Source organism: Drosophila erecta, unplaced genomic scaffold (genome assembly GCF_003286155.1).
Source record: "Drosophila erecta strain 14021-0224.00,06,07 unplaced genomic scaffold, DereRS2 tig00000021-arrow-pilon, whole genome shotgun sequence".
Classification (NCBI taxonomy): Eukaryota; Metazoa; Arthropoda; class Insecta; order Diptera; family Drosophilidae; genus Drosophila; species Drosophila erecta.
The window spans coordinates 9,631,804-9,655,374 of NW_020825198.1; the positions used below are offsets into that span (position 1 = coordinate 9,631,804).

Here is a 23,571-nt window from a genome sequence, read left to right on the forward strand (position 1 = left end):
GGTGGTCTGTATACTGTTTTCGCATTCGGGTATACTAAGGTACATAAGTTAGTCGTGGCACTAAAGAGCCGGCTTTAAAACTCCCTCCGCTGTTTTCACTGCCCCTCAACTTCAAAGCGTGGAGATCAATCGATCCAGGGTTAGGGTTTTTGGATCTGCGAAGTTTCCTAATACTTTTGCACGGATATGGTTACGGATGGAGTGGGAGATGTCTGGTGATCTGGGGGTGGATGGTACCCGATGAGGTGATGAGACAATTTGGGAATGGAGCAAGTAGTTAGTCTAGGATGTGGTTGAGTGCTGGGATGTTCATTTGGCGCATGAGTTACATTCGACGATTACGTTTTAAATACATTAATTCTCGTGCTTATCAACTGGTTCTTGCTAGGTTCTTGTCGCTCTCTTGGGCTTGTTGTATATAAGGCAAACTGTATGCGAATCATACATATATTGAACTATGTAAATACGTTTATCATTCTGTCAGTTAAATGCCGGGGAAGATCCTGGGAGAAGCGCTGTCGTCTATAAATGTCTATGAGCTGGAGCATGGCACAACTGTTAGTTCTTCTAGTCCTGGTTCTGAGTGGCTATCCAAAAAAATTGACCAACGGTGTAAACGGGTGTGTGAATGTATATATATCTGTATATATAAATCTTGTATATGCTACACGACTCTATCCACGACTCTAAGCCCTAAGTGCTGACACTGTGACACTGTTCACTGGAGAGTGCCGCCTCCTACTCTCTTCCGTCCTAACATCCCACTTACCTACGAGATTTTTGTGTGTAAATTCAGGATTATCTCTACTTTGCCGCCGCTGCCGCTGCTGTGGCATTGGCCGGCGAAACTTTCAGCTTGATGAACATGCTATTGTCGCCATTGCTGCCGCTGTTCAAGTCCAGCTTCTGCACCTCGCACTCCAGATTGTTGATGCAGTTCTTCTCATACTGCGTGGTTCCGTTGTCCGAGGCGGCTCCTTTCTCTGTCGGCTGTTCACTGGGCGCCACTTTCTTCTCTTTGCTCTTTTTCAGCGCATTCAGCAGGGTCTTCTCTTTGCTCTTGCCCTCCTTGTGACTGCTGTCCTTGTCTTTGTGCTTGTTGTTCTTAAAGCGCGGGAAGATGCAGCCGTTGGGCAAGAAGCCGCCCAGTTTCTCCTTCTTTGCGGGAGCAGCTGGCGGAGGAGTTGGTGTGACAACGGGAGCAACAACGGGAGCCGGGGTTGGACTGGGAGATGATGTGGCGGTTGTTGTGGGTGTTGCGTTGCTGGATGTCGGAGTGCTAGCGCCATTCGTGGCTGCCGATGGAATAACCTTTACCTCTGGTTCAATCTCCACCGCCACCGAATGATTGTCCAGCAAAGTTGATGATCCATTCACCGAACTGCCTGCATCCGTTTGATCCACGCAAGCATCATCAGAAACTGCCGTTTGCTCCTGCTGTTCAGCCTGCTCGCTGGCCACTTTGTTGTCCAGCTGCTGTGCAAACACAGCCAGTGTGATGCCATTCCCATTGCCATTGCCATTGCCATTTCCCTGCTCTGCCAACAGCGGCTCAGATAGGTGAGCCGGCGGGGAGCTGGCCTCGTTCACTGCAGCACCAGCACTAGCTGCCCGCGTTGCATCCGGCGATTTGGGAAACATCTGCTGCGTGGTGATGTTCTGGTAGTGCTGCTGCTGGCGCTGCTGCATCATCTGCTCCTCCCTCTCGCGATCACGCTGCGCTTGAACAGCATTCCAGACATCCTTCAGCTCGCCTGAGATATCGCGATCCTTAAGTATTATGGCGTTTCTGGGAATATATCACATATTTTTCTTGAAATTCTTTTTTTAATCGGGCAATATATACCTGACTAATTTCACGCCTGGATTCATAGCCTCCACAAAGTCGCACATTAGCTCAACCATAGCTCGTCGCTCCTCAGGATCTTTGCTGTGACGTCCTGAGTCTTTCAGCACCTCCGGATTGGCCATTACGGCAAAGACAATGGGTGGACTGCGTGGACTGCCAGGCGGTACCTGAAAAAAAGCAAAAAAAAAAAAAAAACATAAACACTTTGTCTAACGAATGTGAAATATATGTAGATGTTTTAGGACCCTTAATCGAATTAATCTTACCCGCATGCCTCCGTAGAGGGGAATGGGATCGCTGGGCTCCTGCGGTATCACAATGCGCGTCCAGCTGAGGACATTGATGAAGAGCTCCTCGCCAGCCTCCGTGGTGGTGCGGATGCACATGTGGGGCTGCGGCGGATTTTTGAAGTGGCGATAGGCCCGCGAGTGCCGGTAGCTGTGCGGCGGCGGTGAGGAGTTCATCAGACTGAGGCCGAGTCCTGTGATGCCATTGTTGCTGTTGCCTTCGATTTCCTGCTGCTGCGGATCCTGGTGCATCTGTAGCTGTGTTTCCGTATCCAAATTATTGTTGTAGCTATTTGTTGTGTTTGCATTTGCATTGATGGTGGCAGTGTTTGTATTTATCTCCTCGCTTTGTGATTGATTTTGTTGTTGTTGCTGGGATTGTTGCTCGTGGGCTGAAGCCTCCGCTTCAAGTTCGGCCGCAGACATGGTTTTTGGATTTTATATAACTATTTCGGCAGTCTTTAGTTTGTTCAGTTTCAATAAGATATCCTTTTGTTTTTCATTCGTTCACTGGGATAAGCTGGAATTCGCCTTGCGGCGAATGTGTCGTTCGGCGAATTCGTTAGCCGTGTTTTTCGTCCTCTTTGTTCTACCATGCACTCACATCAAAACTCCAGCTCTCTCGCTCTCGCTTACAGGTCGCCTTCTTACAACATTATTATTGCTCCTTGGATCCTGGCTGCGTGCCTAACCTCTGACCTTTGGCGTAATTAATGGACTTGCCTGCATATTAGGGCCTACGGCGTATTATACCCCCTCGGTTGACACTAATATCCTCCAGAAATTCAAAGTCTTTTTATCTGGCACGCACACGAATGTAAAACACCCTTCTGCCTTCCTACACACGTACAAGTGGGAGTTGGTTGTCTGCGGGGGAGGAGGGTGAAGAAGAGAAGAGAAGACAAGGTGAAAACATAAGAACGGAAAAGTTCAAAGCGTTTGAGGTGCCACACTTACACATTTCACTGATTTTCATTTATAATAATCTCTTTTCCATTGCACCATGCACACAAAAACACACACAAACAAACGGGCGCAGTGGAATACTTATGTATATATATATACACACACTATGCGTTTTCCTGACTCGCACTCACATAATTTCCCATTAAAATGGTAAAACAATGCAGGCAGCGGAACGTGTGCGCTGCGCTGATTTTTATATTTAGCTTTTTAGCAGCTTTTCATGGCAGACGGACACACGGAAAACAGCCGATTTTTCCGACAACCCAACATAAACAAAAAACTAATGGGACAGTGTGGCCAGATGGGGTTGCTGCGCAATTTCAGAGCGTTGCCATACGGCTAGGAACACCAGGGATGTCGTAACATAAATAAACAAACAATAATTTAACAATGCATTTAAATATAAAACAAACAATAATACAAAAACAACTTTATAAAATATACCGCAATGTATTCTTATAATATTATTTTACGCAATGTACGAAATCGATAAATTCCATAATCTAGTTCAACGAACCGGTTCCTTTCATCATTAATCAATTCACTTGCAGCCCTCGTCCAGCCGGTTAATTTTTTGCACAAGCGCTGGACAGAAAAGTGTAATAAAACGGCCAAAAGTGAAATTTAATTTATAGTCAACATTGTAAATAAACAGTAAGGCATTTTACAATTATTGCAAAGCAAGTTATCAACGCTCAACCAAAGGATTTCGCCAGCTTGTCCCGCAAATTTTCCCACAGCGGTGTGTGTATAACAAAATGGCGTCCTCGCAAGTCTCAAACAAATCGGGCTCCGGTTGGCCGCGCCGCGGAAGTCAAGGCCAAGCGGATGCAGCTAGCAGCAATAACAACGGTACCCAGAAGTACACCAACCAGGCGCTGACCATCAATCGCACCATTAACTTGTGGGTATATCGCATTTCATTATTAGATGCACTTGGTAGATGAATCGTTTGTTTTAGATACCCTCTGACGAACTACACATTCGGCACCAAGGAGCCGCTCTTTGAGAAGGATCCGTCGGTGCCATCCCGATTCCAGCGTATGCGCGAGGAGTTCGACCGGATCGGAATGCGGCGGTCCGTCGAGGGAGTGCTTCTTGTCCACGAGCACGGACTGCCACATGTTTTGCTTCTGCAGCTGGGCACCACGTTCTTCAAACTGCCCGGTGGGGAGCTAAACGCAGGCGAGGATGAGGTCGAGGGCCTCAAGCGATTGCTATCCGAGGTAAATTGAATATGGAGCCCTAGATGAGCATTGTTATTGAGTCTTAACTATCCCTATTTACTTCTTACTTGTTAGACGCTGGGTCGTCAGGACGGCGTGAAACAGGAGTGGATTGTCGAGGACACGATTGGGAACTGGTGGCGGCCGAACTTTGAGCCACCGCAATATCCATACATTCCGCCGCACATCACCAAACCCAAGGAGCACAAGCGGCTTTTCCTCGTCCAGCTACATGAAAAGGGTAAATATCCGCTGGGCGTTTTGTGAGTCCCTACGCGTAGGTAAAACGAACACACCGTGTATCCAGAATATCCATCTCTCCATGTACTTTATATAACCTATAGATTGTTTTTGTTTGCCAAAAACCGAATACGCTAACAAACCTCATGTCATATCTTTTCAATGCTGTTTAGATACGGACGGGAACGCCAGTTACGATGTACCCTGAGCAGTTCCATTAGCACCGTGTGTGTCGTATCTACCCAACTCTACTCTCAAGAGTGCAATGCCATAGAACAACAATCGAGCAAACAGAAAAGATCAAACAGAAAAGAAACAAACAGATCGCAAAGCTGGCGCAGGCGACTTCTTAGTTAGTTTTGATTCTAGTCCAATTGTACAACATGTCTGAAATCAAAGTCAAATTGTATATTTGCTCAGGACTGAGTGTTGGCATATTTTGTTATTTCCCGATTTTGATCATTCGAAATTCAAAGATTGTTCTTGTACTTAATTTTGTAAATATGTCGACATACTTGTGAGACTGAGCGCAGCAATGTTATCCTTCTATTTACATATTTATTTATTTCCTAGCTTCTATTCTTACTTTTGTGAAGTGTCATGTGTTGTTCATCTTAAGGGCAGGCAGCAGAGAGCATTGTAACGTTGCTGGCTGTCGCAGTCATGTGCCCAAATCTCGCGTGTTTTGCAGATTTGCACGCATGCAGGGCAGTCAGGTCGCAAGTCGCTCCTTAAATTAAGCACTCGTTTATGTAAACACAAGCAAAAACTGTTTATACCTTTTTCGCTCGTACCTGCTAATGCTTACGCATTCGCTGTGCGCTGAAATGAACTGATGTCCACTAGCTGAAGCATTTCAGCGCACAAGTCGAACCGCACATATCATGTATAATGTTGCTCCTAATTGAAATTATGTTCATATCTGATATTAGGTGACATCGCTGGGCCAGCAAAGTGCCAGTCACGCTTTGCAAGTCGCAGCGAATCCAATTAATTAGTCTAACGTAACCAACTATGAATGTAACACAAAACGCATACGACTCTTTATATCTTACGGCTGCGAAATGATTCTTAATATGTAAATTGTACAACCGATTGTAATATCCCTAGATAGTATATCCTGTGAATTTGAATGCTCTTTGATATCTCTACATACATGAATTCTGTCTCTATCGTTTTCCGTAATCTAGCACTATTTGCTGTACCCAAAAATTATAAGCTTGTTGCTGCGCCATTGTTCGAGCTATACGACAACTCGCAAGGTTATGGACCCATTATCTCATCCCTGCCGCAGGCCCTCTGCAGGTAAGTTCGTATCTCATTTCGGAGCTTCTAGATTTCCCCACTTACTTATGCTACTCTCTGCAGATTCAACTTTATCTACATGTAAAGGCAGAAGGAGGGGTCCACGTCCAGCAATATTTAAGCAGAAGCAGCACCAACGATAGCTCTACCTTACAGATTTCAGCAGCACAGATCAGCCCGTAGATTTCCATTTCATGTGTGTGTGTAAACGTACATAATTGTATTGCAGATAAAATGGAAAACCAGGCCCTTTTACTTGGCAAATAGAGTCGACAAAATTTATGCTTTATTTGTATATCTTCATCTTTAATCTATTTGCATTTTGGGGGTTTTGTTCTATCAACTAAATGTTAGACAATGTTTTAAGAAATGTTGAGTATAGTAATGAAGATGGTTTCTGGCCAACTGGCGCTATCCCTATAGCATGTACTCGCCATAGATTTGTTCGAAATATTCGCGTTTTCTGTAATTGGAAGATACACATGGGCTGAATAACATTAAGGGGGTCTTCAGAATACACAGTACAAAGCGAAATTATTAATAAAGGCTCCTTTCAACCAAAGTCGAGTATGTGTTGTAAATTATCTAGCTCAGTACCGACAGCAATTACTCTACGTACATTTAAATTTGCTATTGTTAACGTTTAGTTGTGAGTGAGGCTCTAGGATACGGATGCTCTTCGGAGTGAGTGGCTTGTAACAAATGAAATCAACAAAAAGTCTGAGAAGCTCACAACGAAATCGAAATCATCGAACTTAAGTACAGGAACCGTTTGGTGTGTTATTTTGATTAGACAATACAATCTTACAGACTAGATTAAATTTGTTTAATTATGCTTATGCCACACGTACAAAAGATGTTAGCAAATAATGCGTGCTTTCTCGTTTGTGATCTTTACCACAATTTATTGTGATAGAACTTTAGATCGTAGTAGCCCTGATCAGTGAGGCCGCCGCCGCCTGACGACACGGTGGACATGGCATCCGTATTGTCCTGGCCCGGCGAGGTGACTTCATGACCGGGCGGACGGTTGATCTTCACTACCCCAAAATCTTCGCGCTCCATCTGATCGAACTCCATCTTGCTGCTGGGCATCACGGCCATACCGACGCCAAACGAGCGATTCTTCATGCCCGTGTGCTGCTTGCTCAGCTGGAAAGCCGGAGGTCTCCGGTTGTCGCCCACAATGCTCTCGGCCACCTCCGGAGATCGCACGGATGGTGGAGTGGGAGTGTGGCTCTTTGGCGGCGGTGATGGGGGCGTAATCACCTCCGGTTCGGGTTCGGGTTCCGCCTCGGGCTCAGCCTCCGGTTCAACTTCTGGCTCCGGCTCATAGCTACTGCCTTCCAAGTCGGCCAGGCTTTGCCGCTGCAGTTGCTCGGCGATCTCAGCAATATCGTGGTTACCATTGCCACTGTTGAAAGAGTTTTTAGAGCGGTTAAAACTAGTCTTTATTGAACTACAACATAATAACAGCACTGGGAAACACTGAATTAATATAATTGATTTTATTGCTCGAGAAAAAAACGAAATAAGTTACGACCAACAAGTATGTAGTTAAATGTTAAATGATAAGTTATATATGTTTAATCACAATTCGTCAGGTATTTTCGTGTGTCTTGTGTAACGGATCCGATTTAGTGGCTTGGTACTCTTCAGATTTTATTTATTTCTTTTGTTGTGTTGTGGGTGGTGGTGGTGGATGGTGGGTGGTGGCATGCGGCAAGTGCAGCTTCTTCTGTTTGTACTTGTACATTAAGTAAATTCATCGGTTGTTTAAATTAACTAGGCGAAAATATAAATAATTGGCTAAAATCAAAGCTTTGTACAATGGTTATTAAGTTGATACAATATCAGTTTATCTAGTTTTGATTTCTATTTCTTTTGTATGTGAAGCAGCCGTGTGCAATATTTGTGGACTGTCTTTGTCTATTTGATTCTGAAAGACAAACGAAAAAGAACAAAATGAAACCCAAATGAAGACCATACACAAAATGATAATGCCAGCAAATTGCTATTATTTAGTTATGCGATTGAGCTTTTACCTGTTTGCTTCTGCACTGCCATTGCCCTTTCCGCCCTTCGAGTTGCCAGCATGAATTATCTGAAAATAGAGAAATTTGTTAGGTCATATTCGGGGTGAAAACAATTCGAGATAAGATCAGCCTATTAACCTATATTAATAGCCTATTCGTGGGCCATACAATTCAATGAGTTTCTCCATTAATTGCCACCTCTACAACTTAATACAAATACTAATACAAAACGCGAAATAGCTTTTGTGTTGCCCAAAAAACAACCACTTGGCACGCAGCCAAAATATCAACCCCCGATTACGTTGTTACACCCATTTGACCCACTCTATTTAGCCGACCATATTACAACTCTCCAATTTCTATATTTGGAATTGTTCAATTTACACATTTGTTCCAAAATTATAGTACGGTACAGTTTAAAGGGAGCTTCTTTGAGGTTGGGCTTCCTTCATAAATTGTCGTTACATTAAAACAAAACAATGGGTGATAAAACAACAGAGATTTGCACTTAGAATTTGGTGCACTTCACTCGGGCGAGATTTCATCATTTACTGGACAGGTAAACCGGCATCGCCATGTCCAAGTTCCGGGGAGCGTACTAAATATATCGTGGTCTGGCAGTTGGGGCATGTGGTGCACATCTCGGCATCCGCCGGTGCCGCAGAGCCACCAGCGTTTTCCCTGGGCGCATTACTGCCGCCAGTTGCTCCTGGAGCTGCTGGTGCTGCTGCTCCTCCGGTGGTTGGCATAGATGCCTGCGGAGCATTTGGCGGCTGCGAGGGCTGTGGGTCAGGTGGGTGTGGTTAACCTCTTCGAAGACTGTCGTATAAACTTAGTAATATTTACATATCCATTCAGGGGGGACTGGTGTTGCGGCTGCACCTGATGTGACTGCTGGTTTGCATATTTATTCTGCATTTGTGCATCTGGTTGGATCACTTGTTGCTGCTGCTGCTGCTCGTAGCCCGTTTGCGGTGGCATTTGCTGTTGATGCTGCATCTGCTGCTGATGTGGCACTTGCTGTTGATGGACATGAGCCCGTCCCGAGGGCACTGGATCCATGCGCGTCGGCTGACCAGCAGCCGGTTGTTGCACGTACTGCTGTGAGGGCACCACTGCCGGCGGAGGCATCTGCTGCTGGGGTACGGCATCCACTGCAGGTATCTGTTGATACTGCTGTTGCTGCTGCTGCTGGGCGGGAACGGGAGGCGCAGCCTGCTGTCCCGTAGGTGTTCCTCCTACAGCGGCCTGCTGCATGTTGTCCCTGTCAAGGCCAGAATGGCGAACCCGGGCTGGTCGGGCAAAAACGTTGGAAGCCAGAAAGGCCTCATCCACATCCTGCAAGCCAGAGCGACGCTGGAAGGGATTCTGATTGCGTACGGGGCCGTTGCGGCTTAGGGCGTCCAATGGACTCTTGCGAGGCTGTGATTTATCATTATTTGTGTTGGGTTAATGATTCCGAACGAGGGAAGCATCTTACATTATCGTTGGCATTGGTGTTCCTGGACTGGCTGGGCGTCAGGCTGGCCTGACTGGCCTGCTTGCGACCCACTGCCGCTGCTACTCCACCACCGGCATGGCGTGACTATAAACCAAGTTATTCAGTCATCATCTCGAGTTGTGTGTTAGTCGACCAACTTACAGCAACGCTCGTCTTGGAGGCATGATAGCCACCACCGCCTTGGCGTGCCCCGGAGGCATTACCACGTTTGGCATCCATAAATTAAATCACTGGAAATTAGTAAGCCGCACGAAAAATTCAGCACAAATCGCGAGGAAAATAGTTGATGATTTTTTCAGTTAAAAAAAAAAGTGTACAAAATACAAATATATTTTTGTATACAGGAAGTCGAAAGAGCTATACGACCGCTGGGATGTATAAATTTAAACTGAGGTAGGGCCGCTGCCGCTTGGGGATTTTGAAGCTGACAGATTGAAAGTTGGACAGTCGGCCAACTAGGATAGGCTTTTAGATTTCTTCCAAAAAAAATCGAGTTCCCTTAATTTTACTAGCCGAACTTTAGATTATTATTGCTTATGACCTCGTAATACATAGTTCTATTTTTCTTTTACTGCTACACTCTTATTCATTCAAAATGGAATTTCGCAAAAAACAATATCGAAATTTAAACCTCATGGACACTAAAAATTGGGTCAGCTATCTTTGCGATTGAGTAGAATCTCTCAGTACCTCGGCCATGCTGCACGTGGGGCGTTTTGCCCCATATCGTCCGGACGGAGAGATCTGTGTTATCTGCTGGAGCAGTGCATTCGGTGTAGTCTGCTGCTGGGAACCACGCCGCCGGTTAGAATCCTCGCCCAGGTAAGTAGCACCAAAGAGCTGTGTGTTAGGACTGTTGACGATGTGGTGTTATCGTTGGTTATCATTTGTTATCAGTTAGCGTTTCATGTGGAGAAAGAGTTAAGCATTAGTCATTTAGAATTAGGAATGGCATAGATCAATTCAAATCTCTGTATACCAATCAATGAAGTCTTTTGGTAAGACAATAACGTAATGGAGAGCTAATTATAAAATTTACTTTATGCATTATTTTCTGTTAGTAATTTCAATATTGTTTTAAATGGTATACAGAAAATTTAAAGAGCAAAGCAAGCAACAGGCCACCATTAAAGCAATGTCATTAATCAAATCCGACCGAGTTTTATCGATCAGCGGGCTTCCTTTGGCAAACAAACAAACAAATCTTAAGTCCGATTTCCATACGATATGCAAATGGGGCCAAAGAAATGGCCAACTGAGGCCGAAAGTGAAATGTTTCCTGCAGCGGCAAAAGCAACGCCTTAATTGCCACGTACTGCGCCAGGTGGGTAAATCAGGATGGGCGACGCCCTCTGCACTCCCAATCCGCTCACCTGTTTGTGATGTGCAGGCCATTCTGGGTGCGCTGCGGCGACTGGGCGTGCTCATGGGCGTTACCATGTCCATTCGCCGATGCCGCATCGTTAAAGAATCCCTCGTAGAGTACAAAATTATTTGCCTGGGGAATGACTCGCTGTAATCCGTAATGCTTGCTGAGGAAAGCTAATAGCTTTTCCGACGGCCGATCCACCGAGCACTTGAGTGGCGTCCACTGCTCCTCATTGAGCATCGTCTGGAAGAGACGCTTGCCCAGTCCGGCACGTTGACGGGACTCATGCACATAGAAGTCCAGAATGGATGGAGCCTGCTCCACCTTGCGCGTCTGCCCGGTTTCGTCGAACAAATAGAGATCCTTGGTGCCCACCTTTAGCAGACCTATGACGGCGCCACTGGAAAAGGTTAATACTTGTGTTAGCTATAACAATTTAAGATACGCTTACAGGCATTAACATTGAAATCAATCTTTTAATTAGGAGGTATGATTCCTACTGGGTACAACTTACTTGTGACCCGCCTCACTATCTGCCAGCAGATAGATGGTCTGGTTGTCGGACATCCTCAGGCGCTGGGCCGTGGTCACCGGCTTGCTGAGTCCCTGCGAGGTGGCCGACAGCTGGCCCAGCCGGTCGATGATCTCCGACATCTTGGTGGTGGCATCTCTGCGTGCAAGCGTGGGTGAGTGTGGAAAGCGTAGCGGTTAGTCGGATCAAGGCTTAGAGGATCACACTCCGCGTACAATTTCAATACTCACAAACTCTGACGCCGATCGCCGCGAAAGGTGTGCGGCAGGAGATTGGATGTCACCTTGATGATGGGCTGCGAGAACAGCGGCTTGATATCGAAGCGGAACTCCACCATTATGCTGCCACTCGATTGTTCTTTTGGGGTCTTTGTGTGGGGCACTAAGCTTGTGTGTGGTGGCGGGCCCCTGCAATTGAGAAATGAGAATTGCGAACTTAATGGAGCGTTGCGAAAGCGGTGTGCAAACAATTTGATTATCTGATGCCGCCCGATTAAGCCCCACTTTGGCTTTCGGCTTTGTCTATTTCGTTGTGTGGGAATCGCTGCACATGCAATCAAGCTAATCATTGTTGCTATTGCCATCGCCATCGGCAATGAGTCAGCAGATGCAAGCCCACACGTGGACACACAGAGAAATTTGGATCGAAACACTAAGGTGTATTTCAAATATGTTTATTTATAATAATGGTGATTGCATGCATTTCATAAATTGATCACAAGATATTTAGAAGTACTCATGCATGTACCTATGTACCTATGTATGTTTGATTCAATTACATTTTTTCCTACTTAAAAGACACTCGTCACTTTTCTGGGAGTGTACTTTTGGGGGCAATCCCTCGGCATGAGCATTAGTTTTGCTGCTGTTGCCGACTCCGACTGTTGACCTAAATAGGCGCATTAGACTCGGATTACAATCGAAACTGTTGCGTTTTGGCGGCGAATCCCTTGCGACAAGAGTACGGATATGGCATCCGTTTCGAGGGGGCGTGTCTGTCAGGACGAAACGTTGGTCGCTTGCATGCCGCCACCGCCTTTGTAAATTCACAAGTGCAACGAACTCGTCGTGCAACGATAACGCAGAGCAGAGCATTCAATTGTAATTACCTTTGATGGGGCGGCCCAGCAAAACTTTTCCCTTTGTTACGATTTTGTCAGGGGAAAAGTTAAACAACTCTCTGCCGGCGTCGCAGCAAGCGGCGCTGCCCGAGTTTCCAGTGCGATAGCAACAGAAAAGCCAGCGTCGGCAAATGACGTGTTTTCATTTCATTTTTACATATCAACAACAGCTACAGCAGTGCTCACACTAGAATTGCCAATGAAGTGTTAAAACGTTTTAGAGGCAATTGTTAAGAGGCACTGAAATCAATAATATGCAATGTAAAAAACTAAAACAATATGGGACAAAATCATTGCATTTGAACATAAACCATTTTTTACAATCCATGGTTACAGTATGAATAGATATTTGCATAAGAAATCTAAAATGGAGAACAGCAACTAGTGAAATGGTTTATTACTTATCAAAAGCATCTCAGCTTTGAGTGCTAGTTGTGTGACCTCGGCTGTAAGTGGCACATGTGGATGGCCCCCAGCAAAGGGGACTACATTGTTGTTGTTATTGCAATGGTTGTTTATTTTTCCAGTGCACAACCATTGACGTTGCCATACAATCAGCCCACTTTGTAACTGTTGATGAACCAACATCAAGCGATGCAAAACAAAACAAGATAAAATGCTATAGTCGAGTTCTCCGACTAACAGATACCCGTTACTCAGCTATTGGAAGTTCAAATGATAAATTTCAACATTTTCTGGAATATCGGTAGAAATTGGGGAAAAAACAGGAATAATATGAAAAAAAATTTCTTCAAAATCCGATTAAGATAAGTTGAGTTATGGAGTTTAGAACTTTAGCCTTGTGACATTTTTAAGTTTTGACTCAGCTAGTGGAAGTGCGAAAGAGAAATTTGATAATTTTCTGGAAAATCGGTAAAAATTGCGAATAAAATAAGGAAATAAAAAAAAAAAAATTGTTCAAAAGTGTGAACGTGACAGTTTTGGGCGGTTTGTGGGCAGTAGAGTAGGGTGGCAACATTTGGAAATAAACTTGCGCTGCGTCTATGTCTCTGGAAGCTGCATGCTGAATCTCAACATTCTAGCAACATTTTGTAGTTCCTGTGATCGAGGCGTTCATACGGACAGACGGACGGACATGGCCAGTTCGACTCGGCTATTGATCCTGATCAAGACTATATATATTTTTTAATGGTCTGTTACATACTTTTCAACGAATCTGGTATACCCTTTTACTCTACGAGTAACGGGTATAAACATAAGAGGACAAAATAAGAAAGAACCAGAACAACAAAGAAAACCACGCACCGCACTAAGGGGTGAGTGTGAGAGGAAGACTGCAGTTCTTGTGCTCCCCCTTTGCTCCACTTGTAAATGTGTCAAGTGAGCATGACTCTCTTCCACTTCCACATACAATTACACACATAATTCACATACGTGCAGGTGTGCGGTGAATGTTAGAGCGTGAGAGAGTTAATCAGCGGAATTAAAATCGCGTGCTGCCGTAAACAAGTCGAGTGTTAGAGGGGAAAGGTGGATCGTCACATTCAATTTAACGGTTAATCAGTAGACAGCACACAAACAACAACACGGCATGGAAACAGCAGTGGAAAAACAAATCAATCGAGAGGTGCAGACAATTGGCAACCCAAATATAAATAGTCATTTCCCGATTAAACTGCCTGGTGATGAAAATTAATAAAGCAATTTAGCCCAGCCTTCAGTCTGGAATAATAGCCATTAAGCCGAGCCTATCAACTGTCGGCTGCAATATATAAAAACAATCCTACAAAGTGTCGTGTCATTATGCAAGCCCCCGGCATTTTGGACTGGAAGTGGGCGGAAATAGTTGGGGGTGTGGCCAGAGAGCTTCATTACAGAACAGCTGCCAACTGCCTCGCCAAATTCCGCAGTGCTGTATATGGAAGTACAGTAGAATTCTGAAAAGTCGAACTGTTTCTTAAGCTTAAAACGTTTTTACTATTTTTTTATTTGGCTTTTAAAAATAAGACTAATTACTTTAAGTATTATTTTCTTGTATGTAACTCTCATCTCCGCAAAAAGCCTATTCGAAACAATGTGTTAAAAAATATGCAACAAAATTTTATAATGTTCTGAAATGCCAAAAAGTTGTAGTACAAACTCTCGATGTCAAAAATGGTTCGAGTGTTAGAGTTTCGACCGTCCAACGAATTTTTGGTGAATTAGAACCATTATCGCGTCAGGCACTCAATGGGCATAATAAATTAGTCAGCTCGGCTGCTTTGCCAGGCGTTCGGATCAGGTGACGAGCCTACCTCTATATAGTTTGTATGTCCAGGGAAAGTATGTACATATACAAAATGGAAACGGACTTGGTTGGAAATTTATGCAGCAACAAGGTCAATCGATAAATGCAGAACCGAAAGGTACACCCAAAACCCAAGACGAGTTGTCAAGGTAAAACAAAAAATAACAGTAAACGACAGGTGCCGCAGCCGCTGACAGGCTCAGGTAAAGGTACAGGTGTGGTCGGGGCCGTTATTCCCTTGGATTTTCCTTCCTTCTTTGGTTATTTGGTCGCTCAAGGCAACGGCAATTAAAAATAGTCAACTGTTTAGGGCTTTGTTTAGTGGAAGTCGTTGGCCGAAGTAAGCTTTAAATATGCATGAGAACATGCTCAAGCATGCACGCACTGCACGCAATGAATTGTTTATCGTTATCGATAACGTGGCATTGAAATACTTTTTGCGGTCTAACCGTAGGTTATTTTTTGTTTATGAGCTGTTTGCCACGAACGAAACGATCGCAAACGATCAAAACAACTTGTTATTCTACAATTGTGAAAAAAGTGCCATAGCAACGATAACAAAAACAAGAAACCGCAGAGAGAATTGCATTTACAGCCGTTATTGTTGTTATTCTCACTTGTAATAGCACACGCCTCGCTTAGTTGTTTATTTCTATCTAATTACTAGAGACTCAAAAGTCAAATCATGAATATCATGAATATGAAAATTGAGAAAAGATGCTCCAGCTAACATGAAAGCGTAACTTACTGCAACAGTAACTACAAATTGCATCAGCATGTCGGACTGGAAATATATGTATAAATATAGTTTAAATATAAGTCTAGCCGATTTAAAAATACACCAAATACACCAGCAGTAATCAGCTGAGATTTCGGTTATTTTCCACATTAATGATTAATCATTAATGCAAAAAAGGAAGTATTGAATGACGGGGATCAACTAGACGCAAAAAGTACACTTCGTTTTCAAAGTGATAAGCACCATGCGCCTGAGTTTGGATTTTACCAGACATCACTTCTAGAATCGGGGTCATAAATGTCACACTTGGTATTTGTGTGCCGATCACTTCTGAGGTAGTCTATCGATGTCTGGACCCAGAACCCGGTCTCCTGGCAATCTTCAAGTATTAAATGGTGCCGGAAAAGATAAGGAATGATGGTCTCCTGCTGGTAAATCCGGTTCCAGGCGGTTCTTCTAAGCACTCGAGTGTCGCGAGTTTAATGACAGCTAAACCATAATTGTTTCTATTGTTTATATATTCTTTGATAAGCAGACATTGTCACATTCATGCAGCACATGTTGGGATCAAAGGTTCATGTTCACCCAAATGCAATTCTGTCTCAATTGAAACTGATTAAATGAAAATTGAGCGTAATTCGCGGATAAAAAGAAACCATAGGAGGTAGGGTGTTCTGGAAGTCTTCTTGAACTGACCGAAAAAGAAAACAGTTGGGAGTTGTGTAGTATCGAAAAAACATATCTCTCCCACTCGCACACTGGTAATGCTTATCGTTTGATCGCTACACTGAAAACAAATCATCAACTTGAAGTCCGATGAAAACTGCGTTTACATTATGTAAGAATGCATTTTCGAGTTGCATGCTTTATATTATATTTATATTGAAATGTATAACTACACATTTTTAATTTACTTTCACTAAAATAAGTTCGACTAAAATAGGTTCGCTTCATGCCGGCATACATTTTTCTTTCTGTGTGGGCATCAATTTTTTGTTCCGTGTGGTCAGTGTGGAAAGAGAGAACCACAAAAAGAGAGAAACTGCTTTTGTGTGCGTTCAGCGGGTTTTCTTAAAAGGGCGATCGACTGTTTTTGAGTCACTTGTGAAAAATCAGTCATCGCGAGCAGTTCGACTAAGGAAAACCCGCTGGCAAACAAGCCGTAACCACTTATCAAACAAAAACAAATAACAGCTGGCCAGCAACGCGAAGCGCGTGTGCAAAAAGAAACGAGAAAACATACAAAACACAAAAAGCACAAGATATAAGAGATACACAAAAAGAGAAGCAGTGGAAAATTTTGGGCACCAAACACAGCCGAAGCTTTTACGTCAAACGTTAAACGAAAAGCTAAAACTAAACCCCTCCAAAAATCAAAACGTGTTCGCCGGTTACGATGAGCGGTTCCGTATTGAGTTTGGCGCGTCCTGCAGCAGCCACAAATGGCCATAATCTGCTGGCCAAACAGCTGAATTGCAATGGCAATGGCACCACCGGTGGGGCTGCCAAAACCACTGTGGCCTCGGCCATAACACCGCCCAAGCAGCCCCAATTGGCGGCCAAGGTCATCCAGCAGTCGCAGATCGTCTGTTTCGATGTGGATTCCACGGTGATTTGCGAGGAGGGCATCGACGAACTGGCCGAATATTGCGGCAAGGGTAGCGAGGTGGCCCGCGTCACCAAGGAGGCGATGGGCGGTGCCATGACCTTCCAGGATGCCCTCAAAATCCGATTGAACATCATTAGGCCCACACAGCGGCAAGTGAGGGATTTCATTCAAGAGCGACCCAGTACACTGAGCAAAAACGTGAAGCGTTTCGTGAGCCACTTGAAGGCGGAAGGCAAACAGGTTTATTTGATCTCCGGCGGATTCGATTGCCTAATTGCGCCCGTGGCCAATGAATTGGGTATTCCCCTGAAAAACGTCTATGCCAACAAGATGCTGTTTGATTATCTAGGCGAATACGATAGCTTTGATATCAGCCAGCCCACTTCTCGTTCCGGCGGCAAGGCAGAGGCCATCGCCCTGATAAGGAAGGAGAATAACGAAGACGCCCTAATCACCATGATCGGCGATGGAGCCACCGATCTGGAGGCCGTACCGCCAGCCAACTACTTTATAGGTTTTGGTGGCAATGTCGTGCGGCCGGAGGTCTATCGCCGAGCCCAGTATTACGTAACGGACTTTGAGCAGCTGATGGGGCAGTGAGATACGTATACGTAAGGCGGTGGGGCAGTGGCGAATTTAGTATTTGAAATCAACGTGTTATAGCTCTTAGTGATGCACATCTTTCTGTCCAAGTATGTGTGTAATAATATGTACGTTAGTTCGTAGGTAAACAAGAATAAAAAGCGATAGTAAAGTAATGGAAAACGAACAAGTGAAATCAACTTTGTTACTGTTAACTTAACAGAAAATGTAAAACGAGCACGAAGCAGCACAAGTTGTAAAAATACAGGGTGCGCCTTTATGTTCATGAACAGTTCAAGCTGAAGCATTGAACTGTAAGAAATTTAGAATACATACATTTAGAATACAGAAATTCCATGCACATAAAAAACATAAAAAATATTACTATCTGTTTATGGCGAATGAAACTGAGAAGACCAGCAGCGAAGTCTTAAATAAATGTTTCAACAAATTATTTGATTTAAATAAACAATTTATTCTTCTCTCGAATTGTGTGTTGTACATTTTATTGTCATTAGAAAAATGTTAAAAATAAATAAGTATAGATAAATTTTTTACACTGGGTAGTGCTTTTGAGGAACTGTAAGACTGCAGAGTAATTAGCCATTGCTATAATAATCAAAAATAAAAATAAATCCACATTTCATGACGCCTGGTTGTTGAAAGATCTCCTTTGAACTTTTATACAAATTTACTTTCGACCTTATTATACCTTCGACCTTATAAGCCTTTTATTATAGCAATAGATGAGGTGCGGGGTCCGCAATCCAGGGTCGTGGGTCGTGGGAAAAAGAAAAACTAATTGGTGGGCAAACGATTCCAGGCGTCCCCTTTCAAAAATTCGATTTTTCCGAAGCCAGCTTCTTTAAGCTGGGGTATTTTATATATACATATATGAACTAGTGTGTTATACACCATTTTGGTTATTCTTTGTTTATGAGAGTCCAATTAAGAACTACCATCACTATTAGAGAATTAAGATAGGGCATAATTTGTAAATAGCAGAAAAGTTGTTTCTTTACTTGTGATTGAAGACCAGCTGTTTAATTGCGCAAGCTTGATTTCCTTTCGATTTTAGCACGAAGGTGCCGGCAATTGGCGGCTCAAAAGGTCGTTAAAAACCAGAAAACAACGCCTCTGCGGCAATTATCAATTGCTGTAATCGACTCCAGCGGAGTTGAAACCGTTGGTAAGCAGAAACAAAGGCAAGGCCGAAGCGTGGGTGCCAGTATTGGGCGGTAAACCATGAATGGAACGGGTGGTTTGGCGGTCAACGTCATCGTGTTTAATTGGCGGCGGAAAAGGCTTTGAGCCAGCTTAAATGTGGACCATATTAGGCGTGATTCGACTGCCGTTTGAACGGCATAGGGGCGTGAATTAAGGCCAGGCTGCATTCGAACACAGAACGGGAAGAAAGCAGCCGCCGATGATATCACCATCCTAATGAACTGGGCTTAAAAGGCATATGTTATGCCCTGCAGCCCAAGTGAATCATCTATTTTGGGCACTACAGTGGGGATTCTATAAGGGAGGCTTTCTGAAGCTGAGATGTCTGAAGAATTGAGAAATTTCTCCTATAGTTTTTGAAGTCTTTTCATACACATTCTCATTATACAATTACCAATACCAATTAATTGTTCTATATGTGATTTTTATAAAGAAGCGATTTTTCAAGTAGATGTTCCACTGTGGATGCCAATTAAATGACACGTTTTTGGAAAAGAAGTCTTAACAAGTCTGCGCCAGAAAACGAGTGGGAACTCTTATGTGGCGTATAGAAACAATATAAATTCTACTGTGGATGCCATGCAAATGAGGCGCTTCTTGGCCATTTCTGCTTGGCCGCTGGTGTCTGCTGGTAATGACTTCAGCGCACGTCGCATGACGTAAAGATGCTTTATTTATGTGCCCACTGAGCCACACGGCAGCGGCACGAATGCGAAAGCGGTGGGCAGCGGAATGGAAATGGATATGAAAAACTGGCATAAACGTAAACAGAAAGCTTGACGAAGGTAGACTTACCGCAACGCTTGGAGGAACGGTTAAACACGACAGCCACGGAGGGATTGGGCTTGGAAATCGAAATATCTCACGGATTGGCGTTCCAGTTTCCAGTGGTACGGCGAATGCACTAATCCGGCTTTTCTGCTGCAATTTTCGGATGGTTACGGATGCTGCGCGTTGCGATGCGGCCGTAACTATGTATCTCACTCACACACGCGACGGCTGGGCGAAGGGTTTGTCTTATTTTATTGATTTTGAAATTTGTCGCAAATTGCACAAAAAAAATTCGTTTTTAGAGCTGGTGTGCCTTTTGTATTTCTGTATATTTCTATTTGTTTTGCTTCAACACATAAGTCCAGACACCTGGGTAATTCGCCGCTGTTTGTTGCTTTTGTTTGTTTGTGTATGTATGCGCGCCGCTCTTGGAAATCGGAGTAAGGAACCGGATGATATGGCCGTAGCCGTGACGCGTGGATTTTGCACGAAAGTCGGTTAAAAACTGAGCAACGGTTGCGGCGAGCACAGATTTTTGGGGTTGAAGTGGTTTTCTTTGGAGCCAGATGCGAAGCTTTGGCTTGCCACAAAGAGATGGCAAGCTGCTAATGGGTCAATCGATATGTTAGTGATGGGAGTCTTTAAGAACGTGAGTCACTCGAAGCGCAACTTTTAATATTTTCAAGTTATTGCAATAAAAGCTAGTAAGCCAAGCCACTAGCATTATTAGTTACATTCATTATTCTTATTTTACATTATACAGAAGGATCCCCTTACAGCTCCACCACTGACTGACCATCGATATGCTGGCTAGATGCGGCCACACTACCAGCGCTGCAGTGCGGCCACACTTCCGCAAAATACGGTCCCACCTTGAGTAATAACCGATTTACTAAAAACAAAGGCTTGCAGCCTACAGCTGCGGAAAAAGGACCAGCAGGAAGCCCAATCGCTGCCACGCGATCACAGCCACAGCACAAATGCCGAAGAATGGCGATGCCGGCCACCGGAGCGGCTCCGGGACAACCAGCGATGGTTGCATCTATCCGGACGACGTCATAATGGGCGTGGGTGTTGCATTCAACGTCCGGTACACGGGATGCGTTGAAGTCAAGACCTCAATGAAATCCCTGGACTTCGAGACCCGTACGCAGCTGGCGCGGTAAGTGAGCAATAACCATGATTCACAGCGAGTATTATCATGTGTTTCGCCCCTACACAGAGAGTGCATCAACCGAGTTTGCGAGGCGGCCGGTTTAAAGTCTGCTGGCAAGCGGAGATTAACCAACTTCATATCGGATCGCCCCAGCATGCAGCACGCCGGAACCAACATCATCATTAATGTATCAAGCCGAGCTCTGTCCCTAAGCAATGTGGAAACGGGCGAGGTTATTGCCAATCACAATATGCCGCGCATATCGTTTGCCTCCGGCGGTGACAATGATACCCTGGACTTCCTGGCCTACATAGCCAAGAACGAGGATGAATGGCGGGCATGTTATGTCCTGGAATGCGCTGGCGGCCAAAGCGAGGACTTAATAGTGACCATTGGCAAGGCTTTTGCCCTGCGCTTCAACGCTCTCAGTAGGCTCAATGATCCCTCCGCGGATTGCAACATCAATCAGAGCTGCAAGGAGAATGTGAAGGAGTACTACAACGATTTGCCAAACAAGCTGCCTCCCGAAGTGCCGGAACAACAACAACAGGTGCAGCAGCCTCTCCATCCGCATGCGCCACGTGTGGCACAACTGAACCTAAAGAAACCTCGCGATCGCCTTAGCAGCAACCTCATCGACCTCAACTCCCCGCCTCCCGATCAGACGACCAATAAGTTGGGTCACTTTGATCCCCTCCAAGCGACCACAGTAGCCAATTCTGTTTTGGCCTCTGTGCGCGATGTGTTCGATGGACCGCAATGTCCACTCACGGCGGAGGTGTGGTTCCATGCGGGTATATCCAGACCAATATCGGAGCGCTTGCTCCAGCAGGACGGTGACTTCCTGGTGCGCGAGTCACAGGGAAAGCGGGGCCAGTACGTACTAACCGGATTAGAGGGCAAGACGCCCAAGCATTTGCTTCTCATCGATCCCGAGGGCGTGGTCCGAACCAAAGATCGCATCTTCGACAGCATTAGCCATCTGATCAATTACCACTGGGCACATGCACTGCCCATCATTTCGGAGGATTCCGAGCTGGTCTTGCGTAATCCGGTGCGAAGACCCCAGCAAGATCAGGCTGCGTCTCCCATAACATCAGCATCTTCCTGAACCAGAGGGCACAATCATACGAATAGCTACAACGCATCATATACATAACAAATAATTATATATACTGGCATCAGCGTACACAATTAGATTTAAATATTGTGCACTCGTAGAATATCTTTTATATATCGTCTGTATAAAAACGAACCCATATATTTATGGATTGAATATAAACATATTTACAAATATGTGCATGTCTACAGTATTTTCCATTCGAATGCGAATAAAGATAAACGGAACACAAATCTGGGGTTCTTGAATTCCGACTGAGTTTTCTGCCTGGCGCATCTTTGGATTTTGTTGAAACACAAATTTTTTCAATCGAATGCGCAAACTAATGGAAACACAAAATCATACTGTAAATGCACTTCACACAAGTTTGTTTATTGTGATCCAATGCAAATCAGAACATCATCTACGCGCTATACAAATCTTAGTTGCGACGACCAAAGTTGTTGGTGTTGGGCTGGGTGAGCTGCAGGCCACGGATGTTGTGGAAGTCCAGAAGCTTCAACATCTCCTTGGTGTCGGCGTCGACCTCGATGATGTCCTGCTCCAGAGCGGAGACGGCGGGGACGTAGTTGTCGCGACGCTCACGCTCCTCCTCCTGCAACTTGATGGAGATGCCACGCACCTGGGAGTGGCGCAGACGGCCCATCAAATGGGTGACATAGCTGGAAGAGATTAGGGGATTATTAGATCCACTCACCAATGAGATTTCAGCGGCACTTACCCGGCAATCTTGTTGCGCAGGGGCTTGGTGGGGATGATGGCCACCTCCTCGCAGATGCGCTTGTTGGTGTGGAAGTCCAACGTCAGGCGAGTGTAGTACTTCTCGATGATAACCTTAGCGGCCTTCTTCACCGTCTTGGTTCGTACGCGACCCTGTGGTAGTTGATAAAACGGTTAGTAGCACGATAATTCATTCAATCCATTTTATTGTATATTCCGGGTACTTTTCTGTCATGACTAAAAAAATATTTTGCAGCTGGTTTTTCTGAGATTGTTTCGGCATTTACCAGGGTCTTCTAATGTATGAAACCTTCACTTCCTTGTAGTTTAAGATTCTTTTTAAGTTACTGTTCGAACTGCTTTTTGTAATGAACATTAAAGTCGGTTTTAAGACGCCGGACACAAATAATAGCTTTGGGGTAACAAAATTGGCACTATGCACGTGGGACAAGCTGCTGTCGTTGCCGTTTTTTGGTTGTTTGACCGTTTTCTGTTTCGATTTCGGCCAGTTTTTCGTCGGTACGTACCATTCTGTTGCTCGATGGATATTTTAATCACCGCTAAAATGAGAAATTTGCAATTATTTTTAAGAAAAACGTGGAGAAACAAAATTTGTGCACATACCTCGCCGGAAACGAAAGAAAAAGAAGGATGAAGTGTGACCAGAGTGGTTGTGTGAAAAATATACTAAATTACACCGCAAATATACCATAAATACACAAATCTCTGTGGTGGATGAATTGGAACGGAATAAGCGTGGACTCGAATCTTAGTACACTGCTTTATTGGTCTAAATCGTTGAAGACAAAGTATAATTATAATTGTACCTACGAATTTTTTTAAATTAGTGTTTAAAAATTACATACATTTTTTATGTGCGAATGTAAAACACCTTGTTTTCTAATGAGTAATTAATAGTGAAGGAATGTATTTGATTTAGTTTTAGGTTCGGTAAATAATAATTTAAA

The 23,571-nt window shown here is 44.3% G+C and overlaps 7 protein-coding genes across 11 annotated transcripts; 3 read left to right on the plus strand and 4 right to left on the minus strand.

Annotated features, from left to right (window-relative positions):
- Positions 1 to 292: 292 nt before the first annotated feature.
- On the minus strand, positions 293 to 3,437 carry LOC6545639 (ubiquitin carboxyl-terminal hydrolase 36). The gene is made up of 4 exons (XM_001972124.3): positions 3,094 to 3,437; positions 2,116 to 3,003; positions 1,847 to 2,016; positions 293 to 1,789 (listed from the first exon to the last, which is right to left on the minus strand). The coding sequence occupies exons 2-4, from the start codon at positions 2,560 to 2,562 to the stop codon at positions 805 to 807; spliced, it is 1,602 nt and encodes a 533-aa protein (XP_001972160.1). The 5' UTR covers positions 2,563 to 3,003; positions 3,094 to 3,437; the 3' UTR covers positions 293 to 804.
- A 181-nt stretch (positions 3,438 to 3,618) lies between these two features.
- Positions 3,619 to 6,162, plus strand: LOC6545640 (cleavage and polyadenylation specificity factor subunit 5). Of its 4 annotated transcripts, none has more exons than XM_026977739.1 (6): positions 3,619 to 3,756; positions 3,808 to 4,006; positions 4,064 to 4,328; positions 4,404 to 4,569; positions 5,759 to 5,873; positions 5,937 to 6,162. In XM_026977739.1, the coding sequence occupies exons 2-6, from the start codon at positions 3,861 to 3,863 to the stop codon at positions 5,956 to 5,958; spliced, it is 714 nt and encodes a 237-aa protein (XP_026833540.1). In that variant the 5' UTR covers positions 3,619 to 3,756; positions 3,808 to 3,860; the 3' UTR covers positions 5,959 to 6,162. The 4 variants fall into 4 exon arrangements, with proteins under 4 accessions (XP_026833540.1, XP_026833541.1, XP_015013875.1 ...); XM_026977740.1 differs by having other exon boundaries at positions 3,819 to 4,006; XM_015158389.2 differs by having other exon boundaries at positions 3,619 to 4,006.
- On the minus strand, positions 6,159 to 20,252 carry LOC6545641 (alpha-tubulin N-acetyltransferase 1). 2 transcript variants are annotated; one of them, XM_001972126.3, is made up of 7 exons: positions 19,632 to 20,252; positions 11,542 to 11,718; positions 11,294 to 11,449; positions 10,784 to 11,179; positions 10,101 to 10,263; positions 7,919 to 7,977; positions 6,159 to 7,287 (listed from the first exon to the last, which is right to left on the minus strand). In XM_001972126.3, exons 2-7 carry the CDS (start codon positions 11,646 to 11,648, stop codon positions 6,768 to 6,770), a joined length of 1,401 nt encoding a protein of 466 aa, XP_001972162.2. In that variant the 5' UTR covers positions 11,649 to 11,718; positions 19,632 to 20,252; the 3' UTR covers positions 6,159 to 6,767. The 2 variants fall into 2 exon arrangements, with proteins under 2 accessions (XP_001972162.2, XP_015013247.1); XM_015157761.2 differs by lacking the exon at positions 6,159 to 7,287 and adding an exon at positions 7,306 to 7,812 and having other exon boundaries at positions 19,632 to 20,250.
- LOC26526084 (POU domain, class 6, transcription factor 2) lies at positions 8,252 to 10,094 on the minus strand. The gene is made up of 4 exons (XM_015158730.2): positions 9,552 to 10,094; positions 9,390 to 9,494; positions 8,756 to 9,331; positions 8,252 to 8,691 (listed from the first exon to the last, which is right to left on the minus strand). Exons 1-4 carry the CDS (start codon positions 9,627 to 9,629, stop codon positions 8,458 to 8,460), a joined length of 993 nt encoding a protein of 330 aa, XP_015014216.1. The 5' UTR covers positions 9,630 to 10,094; the 3' UTR covers positions 8,252 to 8,457.
- On the plus strand, positions 16,463 to 17,990 carry LOC6545642 (phosphoserine phosphatase). The gene has a single exon (XM_001972127.3). It carries the CDS (start codon positions 16,815 to 16,817, stop codon positions 17,625 to 17,627), a length of 813 nt encoding a protein of 270 aa, XP_001972163.1. The 5' UTR covers positions 16,463 to 16,814; the 3' UTR covers positions 17,628 to 17,990.
- Positions 20,253 to 20,401: 149 nt separating the features above from the next.
- LOC6545643 (SHC-transforming protein 4) lies at positions 20,402 to 22,117 on the plus strand. The gene is made up of 2 exons (XM_001972128.3): positions 20,402 to 20,769; positions 20,830 to 22,117. The coding sequence occupies exons 1-2, from the start codon at positions 20,588 to 20,590 to the stop codon at positions 21,872 to 21,874; spliced, it is 1,227 nt and encodes a 408-aa protein (XP_001972164.1). The 5' UTR covers positions 20,402 to 20,587; the 3' UTR covers positions 21,875 to 22,117.
- Positions 22,118 to 22,234: 117 nt separating this feature from the next.
- LOC6545644 (40S ribosomal protein S17) lies at positions 22,235 to 23,295 on the minus strand. Its single transcript, XM_001972129.3, has 4 exons — positions 23,228 to 23,295; positions 23,131 to 23,163; positions 22,605 to 22,756; positions 22,235 to 22,545 (listed from the first exon to the last, which is right to left on the minus strand). The coding sequence occupies exons 2-4, from the start codon at positions 23,131 to 23,133 to the stop codon at positions 22,305 to 22,307; spliced, it is 396 nt and encodes a 131-aa protein (XP_001972165.1). The 5' UTR covers positions 23,134 to 23,163; positions 23,228 to 23,295; the 3' UTR covers positions 22,235 to 22,304.
- Between the last annotated feature and the right edge of the window lie 276 nt (positions 23,296 to 23,571).

Bases quoted from the DNA above. Each gene is read 5' to 3' on its own strand.
- LOC6545639 (XM_001972124.3), bottom strand. From the start codon at position 2,562: ATGTCTGCGGCCGAACTTGAAGCGGAGGCTTCAGCCCACGAGCAACAA. The intron at 2,017-2,115 runs GTAAGATTAATT...GCTTTTTTTCAG, and splicing joins CCCTCTACGGAGGCATGCGG to GTACCGCCTGGCAGTCCACG. The intron at 1,790-1,846 runs GTATATATTGCC...ATATATTCCCAG, and splicing joins CCAGGCGTGAAATTAGTCAG to AAACGCCATAATACTTAAGG.
- LOC6545640 (XM_015158389.2), top strand. From the start codon at position 3,861: ATGGCGTCCTCGCAAGTCTCAAACAAATCGGGCTCCGGTTGGCCGCGC. The intron at 4,570-5,758 runs GTAAATATCCGC...TCCGTAATCTAG, and splicing joins CGTCCAGCTACATGAAAAGG to CACTATTTGCTGTACCCAAA. The intron at 5,874-5,936 runs GTAAGTTCGTAT...TACTCTCTGCAG, and splicing joins CTGCCGCAGGCCCTCTGCAG to ATTCAACTTTATCTACATGT.
- LOC26526084 (XM_015158730.2), bottom strand. From the start codon at position 9,629: ATGGATGCCAAACGTGGTAATGCCTCCGGGGCACGCCAAGGCGGTGGT. The intron at 9,495-9,551 runs GTAAGTTGGTCG...CTTGGTTTATAG, and splicing joins CCTCCAAGACGAGCGTTGCT to TCACGCCATGCCGGTGGTGG. The intron at 8,692-8,755 runs GTAAATATTACT...CCTGACCCACAG, and splicing joins AGTCCCCCCTGAATGGATAT to CCCTCGCAGCCGCCAAATGC.
- LOC6545641 (XM_001972126.3), bottom strand. From the start codon at position 11,648: ATGGTGGAGTTCCGCTTCGATATCAAGCCGCTGTTCTCGCAGCCCATC. The intron at 11,450-11,541 runs GTGAGTATTGAA...GCTTGCACGCAG, and splicing joins GGCGATCGGCGTCAGAGTTT to AGATGCCACCACCAAGATGT. The intron at 11,180-11,293 runs GTAAGTTGTACC...AACCTTTTCCAG, and splicing joins GATAGTGAGGCGGGTCACAA to TGGCGCCGTCATAGGTCTGC.
- LOC6545642 (XM_001972127.3), top strand. From the start codon at position 16,815: ATGAGCGGTTCCGTATTGAGTTTGGCGCGTCCTGCAGCAGCCACAAAT.
- LOC6545643 (XM_001972128.3), top strand. From the start codon at position 20,588: ATGCCGAAGAATGGCGATGCCGGCCACCGGAGCGGCTCCGGGACAACC. The intron at 20,770-20,829 runs GTAAGTGAGCAA...GCCCCTACACAG, and splicing joins ACCCGTACGCAGCTGGCGCG to AGAGTGCATCAACCGAGTTT.
- LOC6545644 (XM_001972129.3), bottom strand. The intron at 22,546-22,604 runs GTAAGTGCCGCT...AATCTCTTCCAG, and splicing joins CTGCGCAACAAGATTGCCGG to CTATGTCACCCATTTGATGG.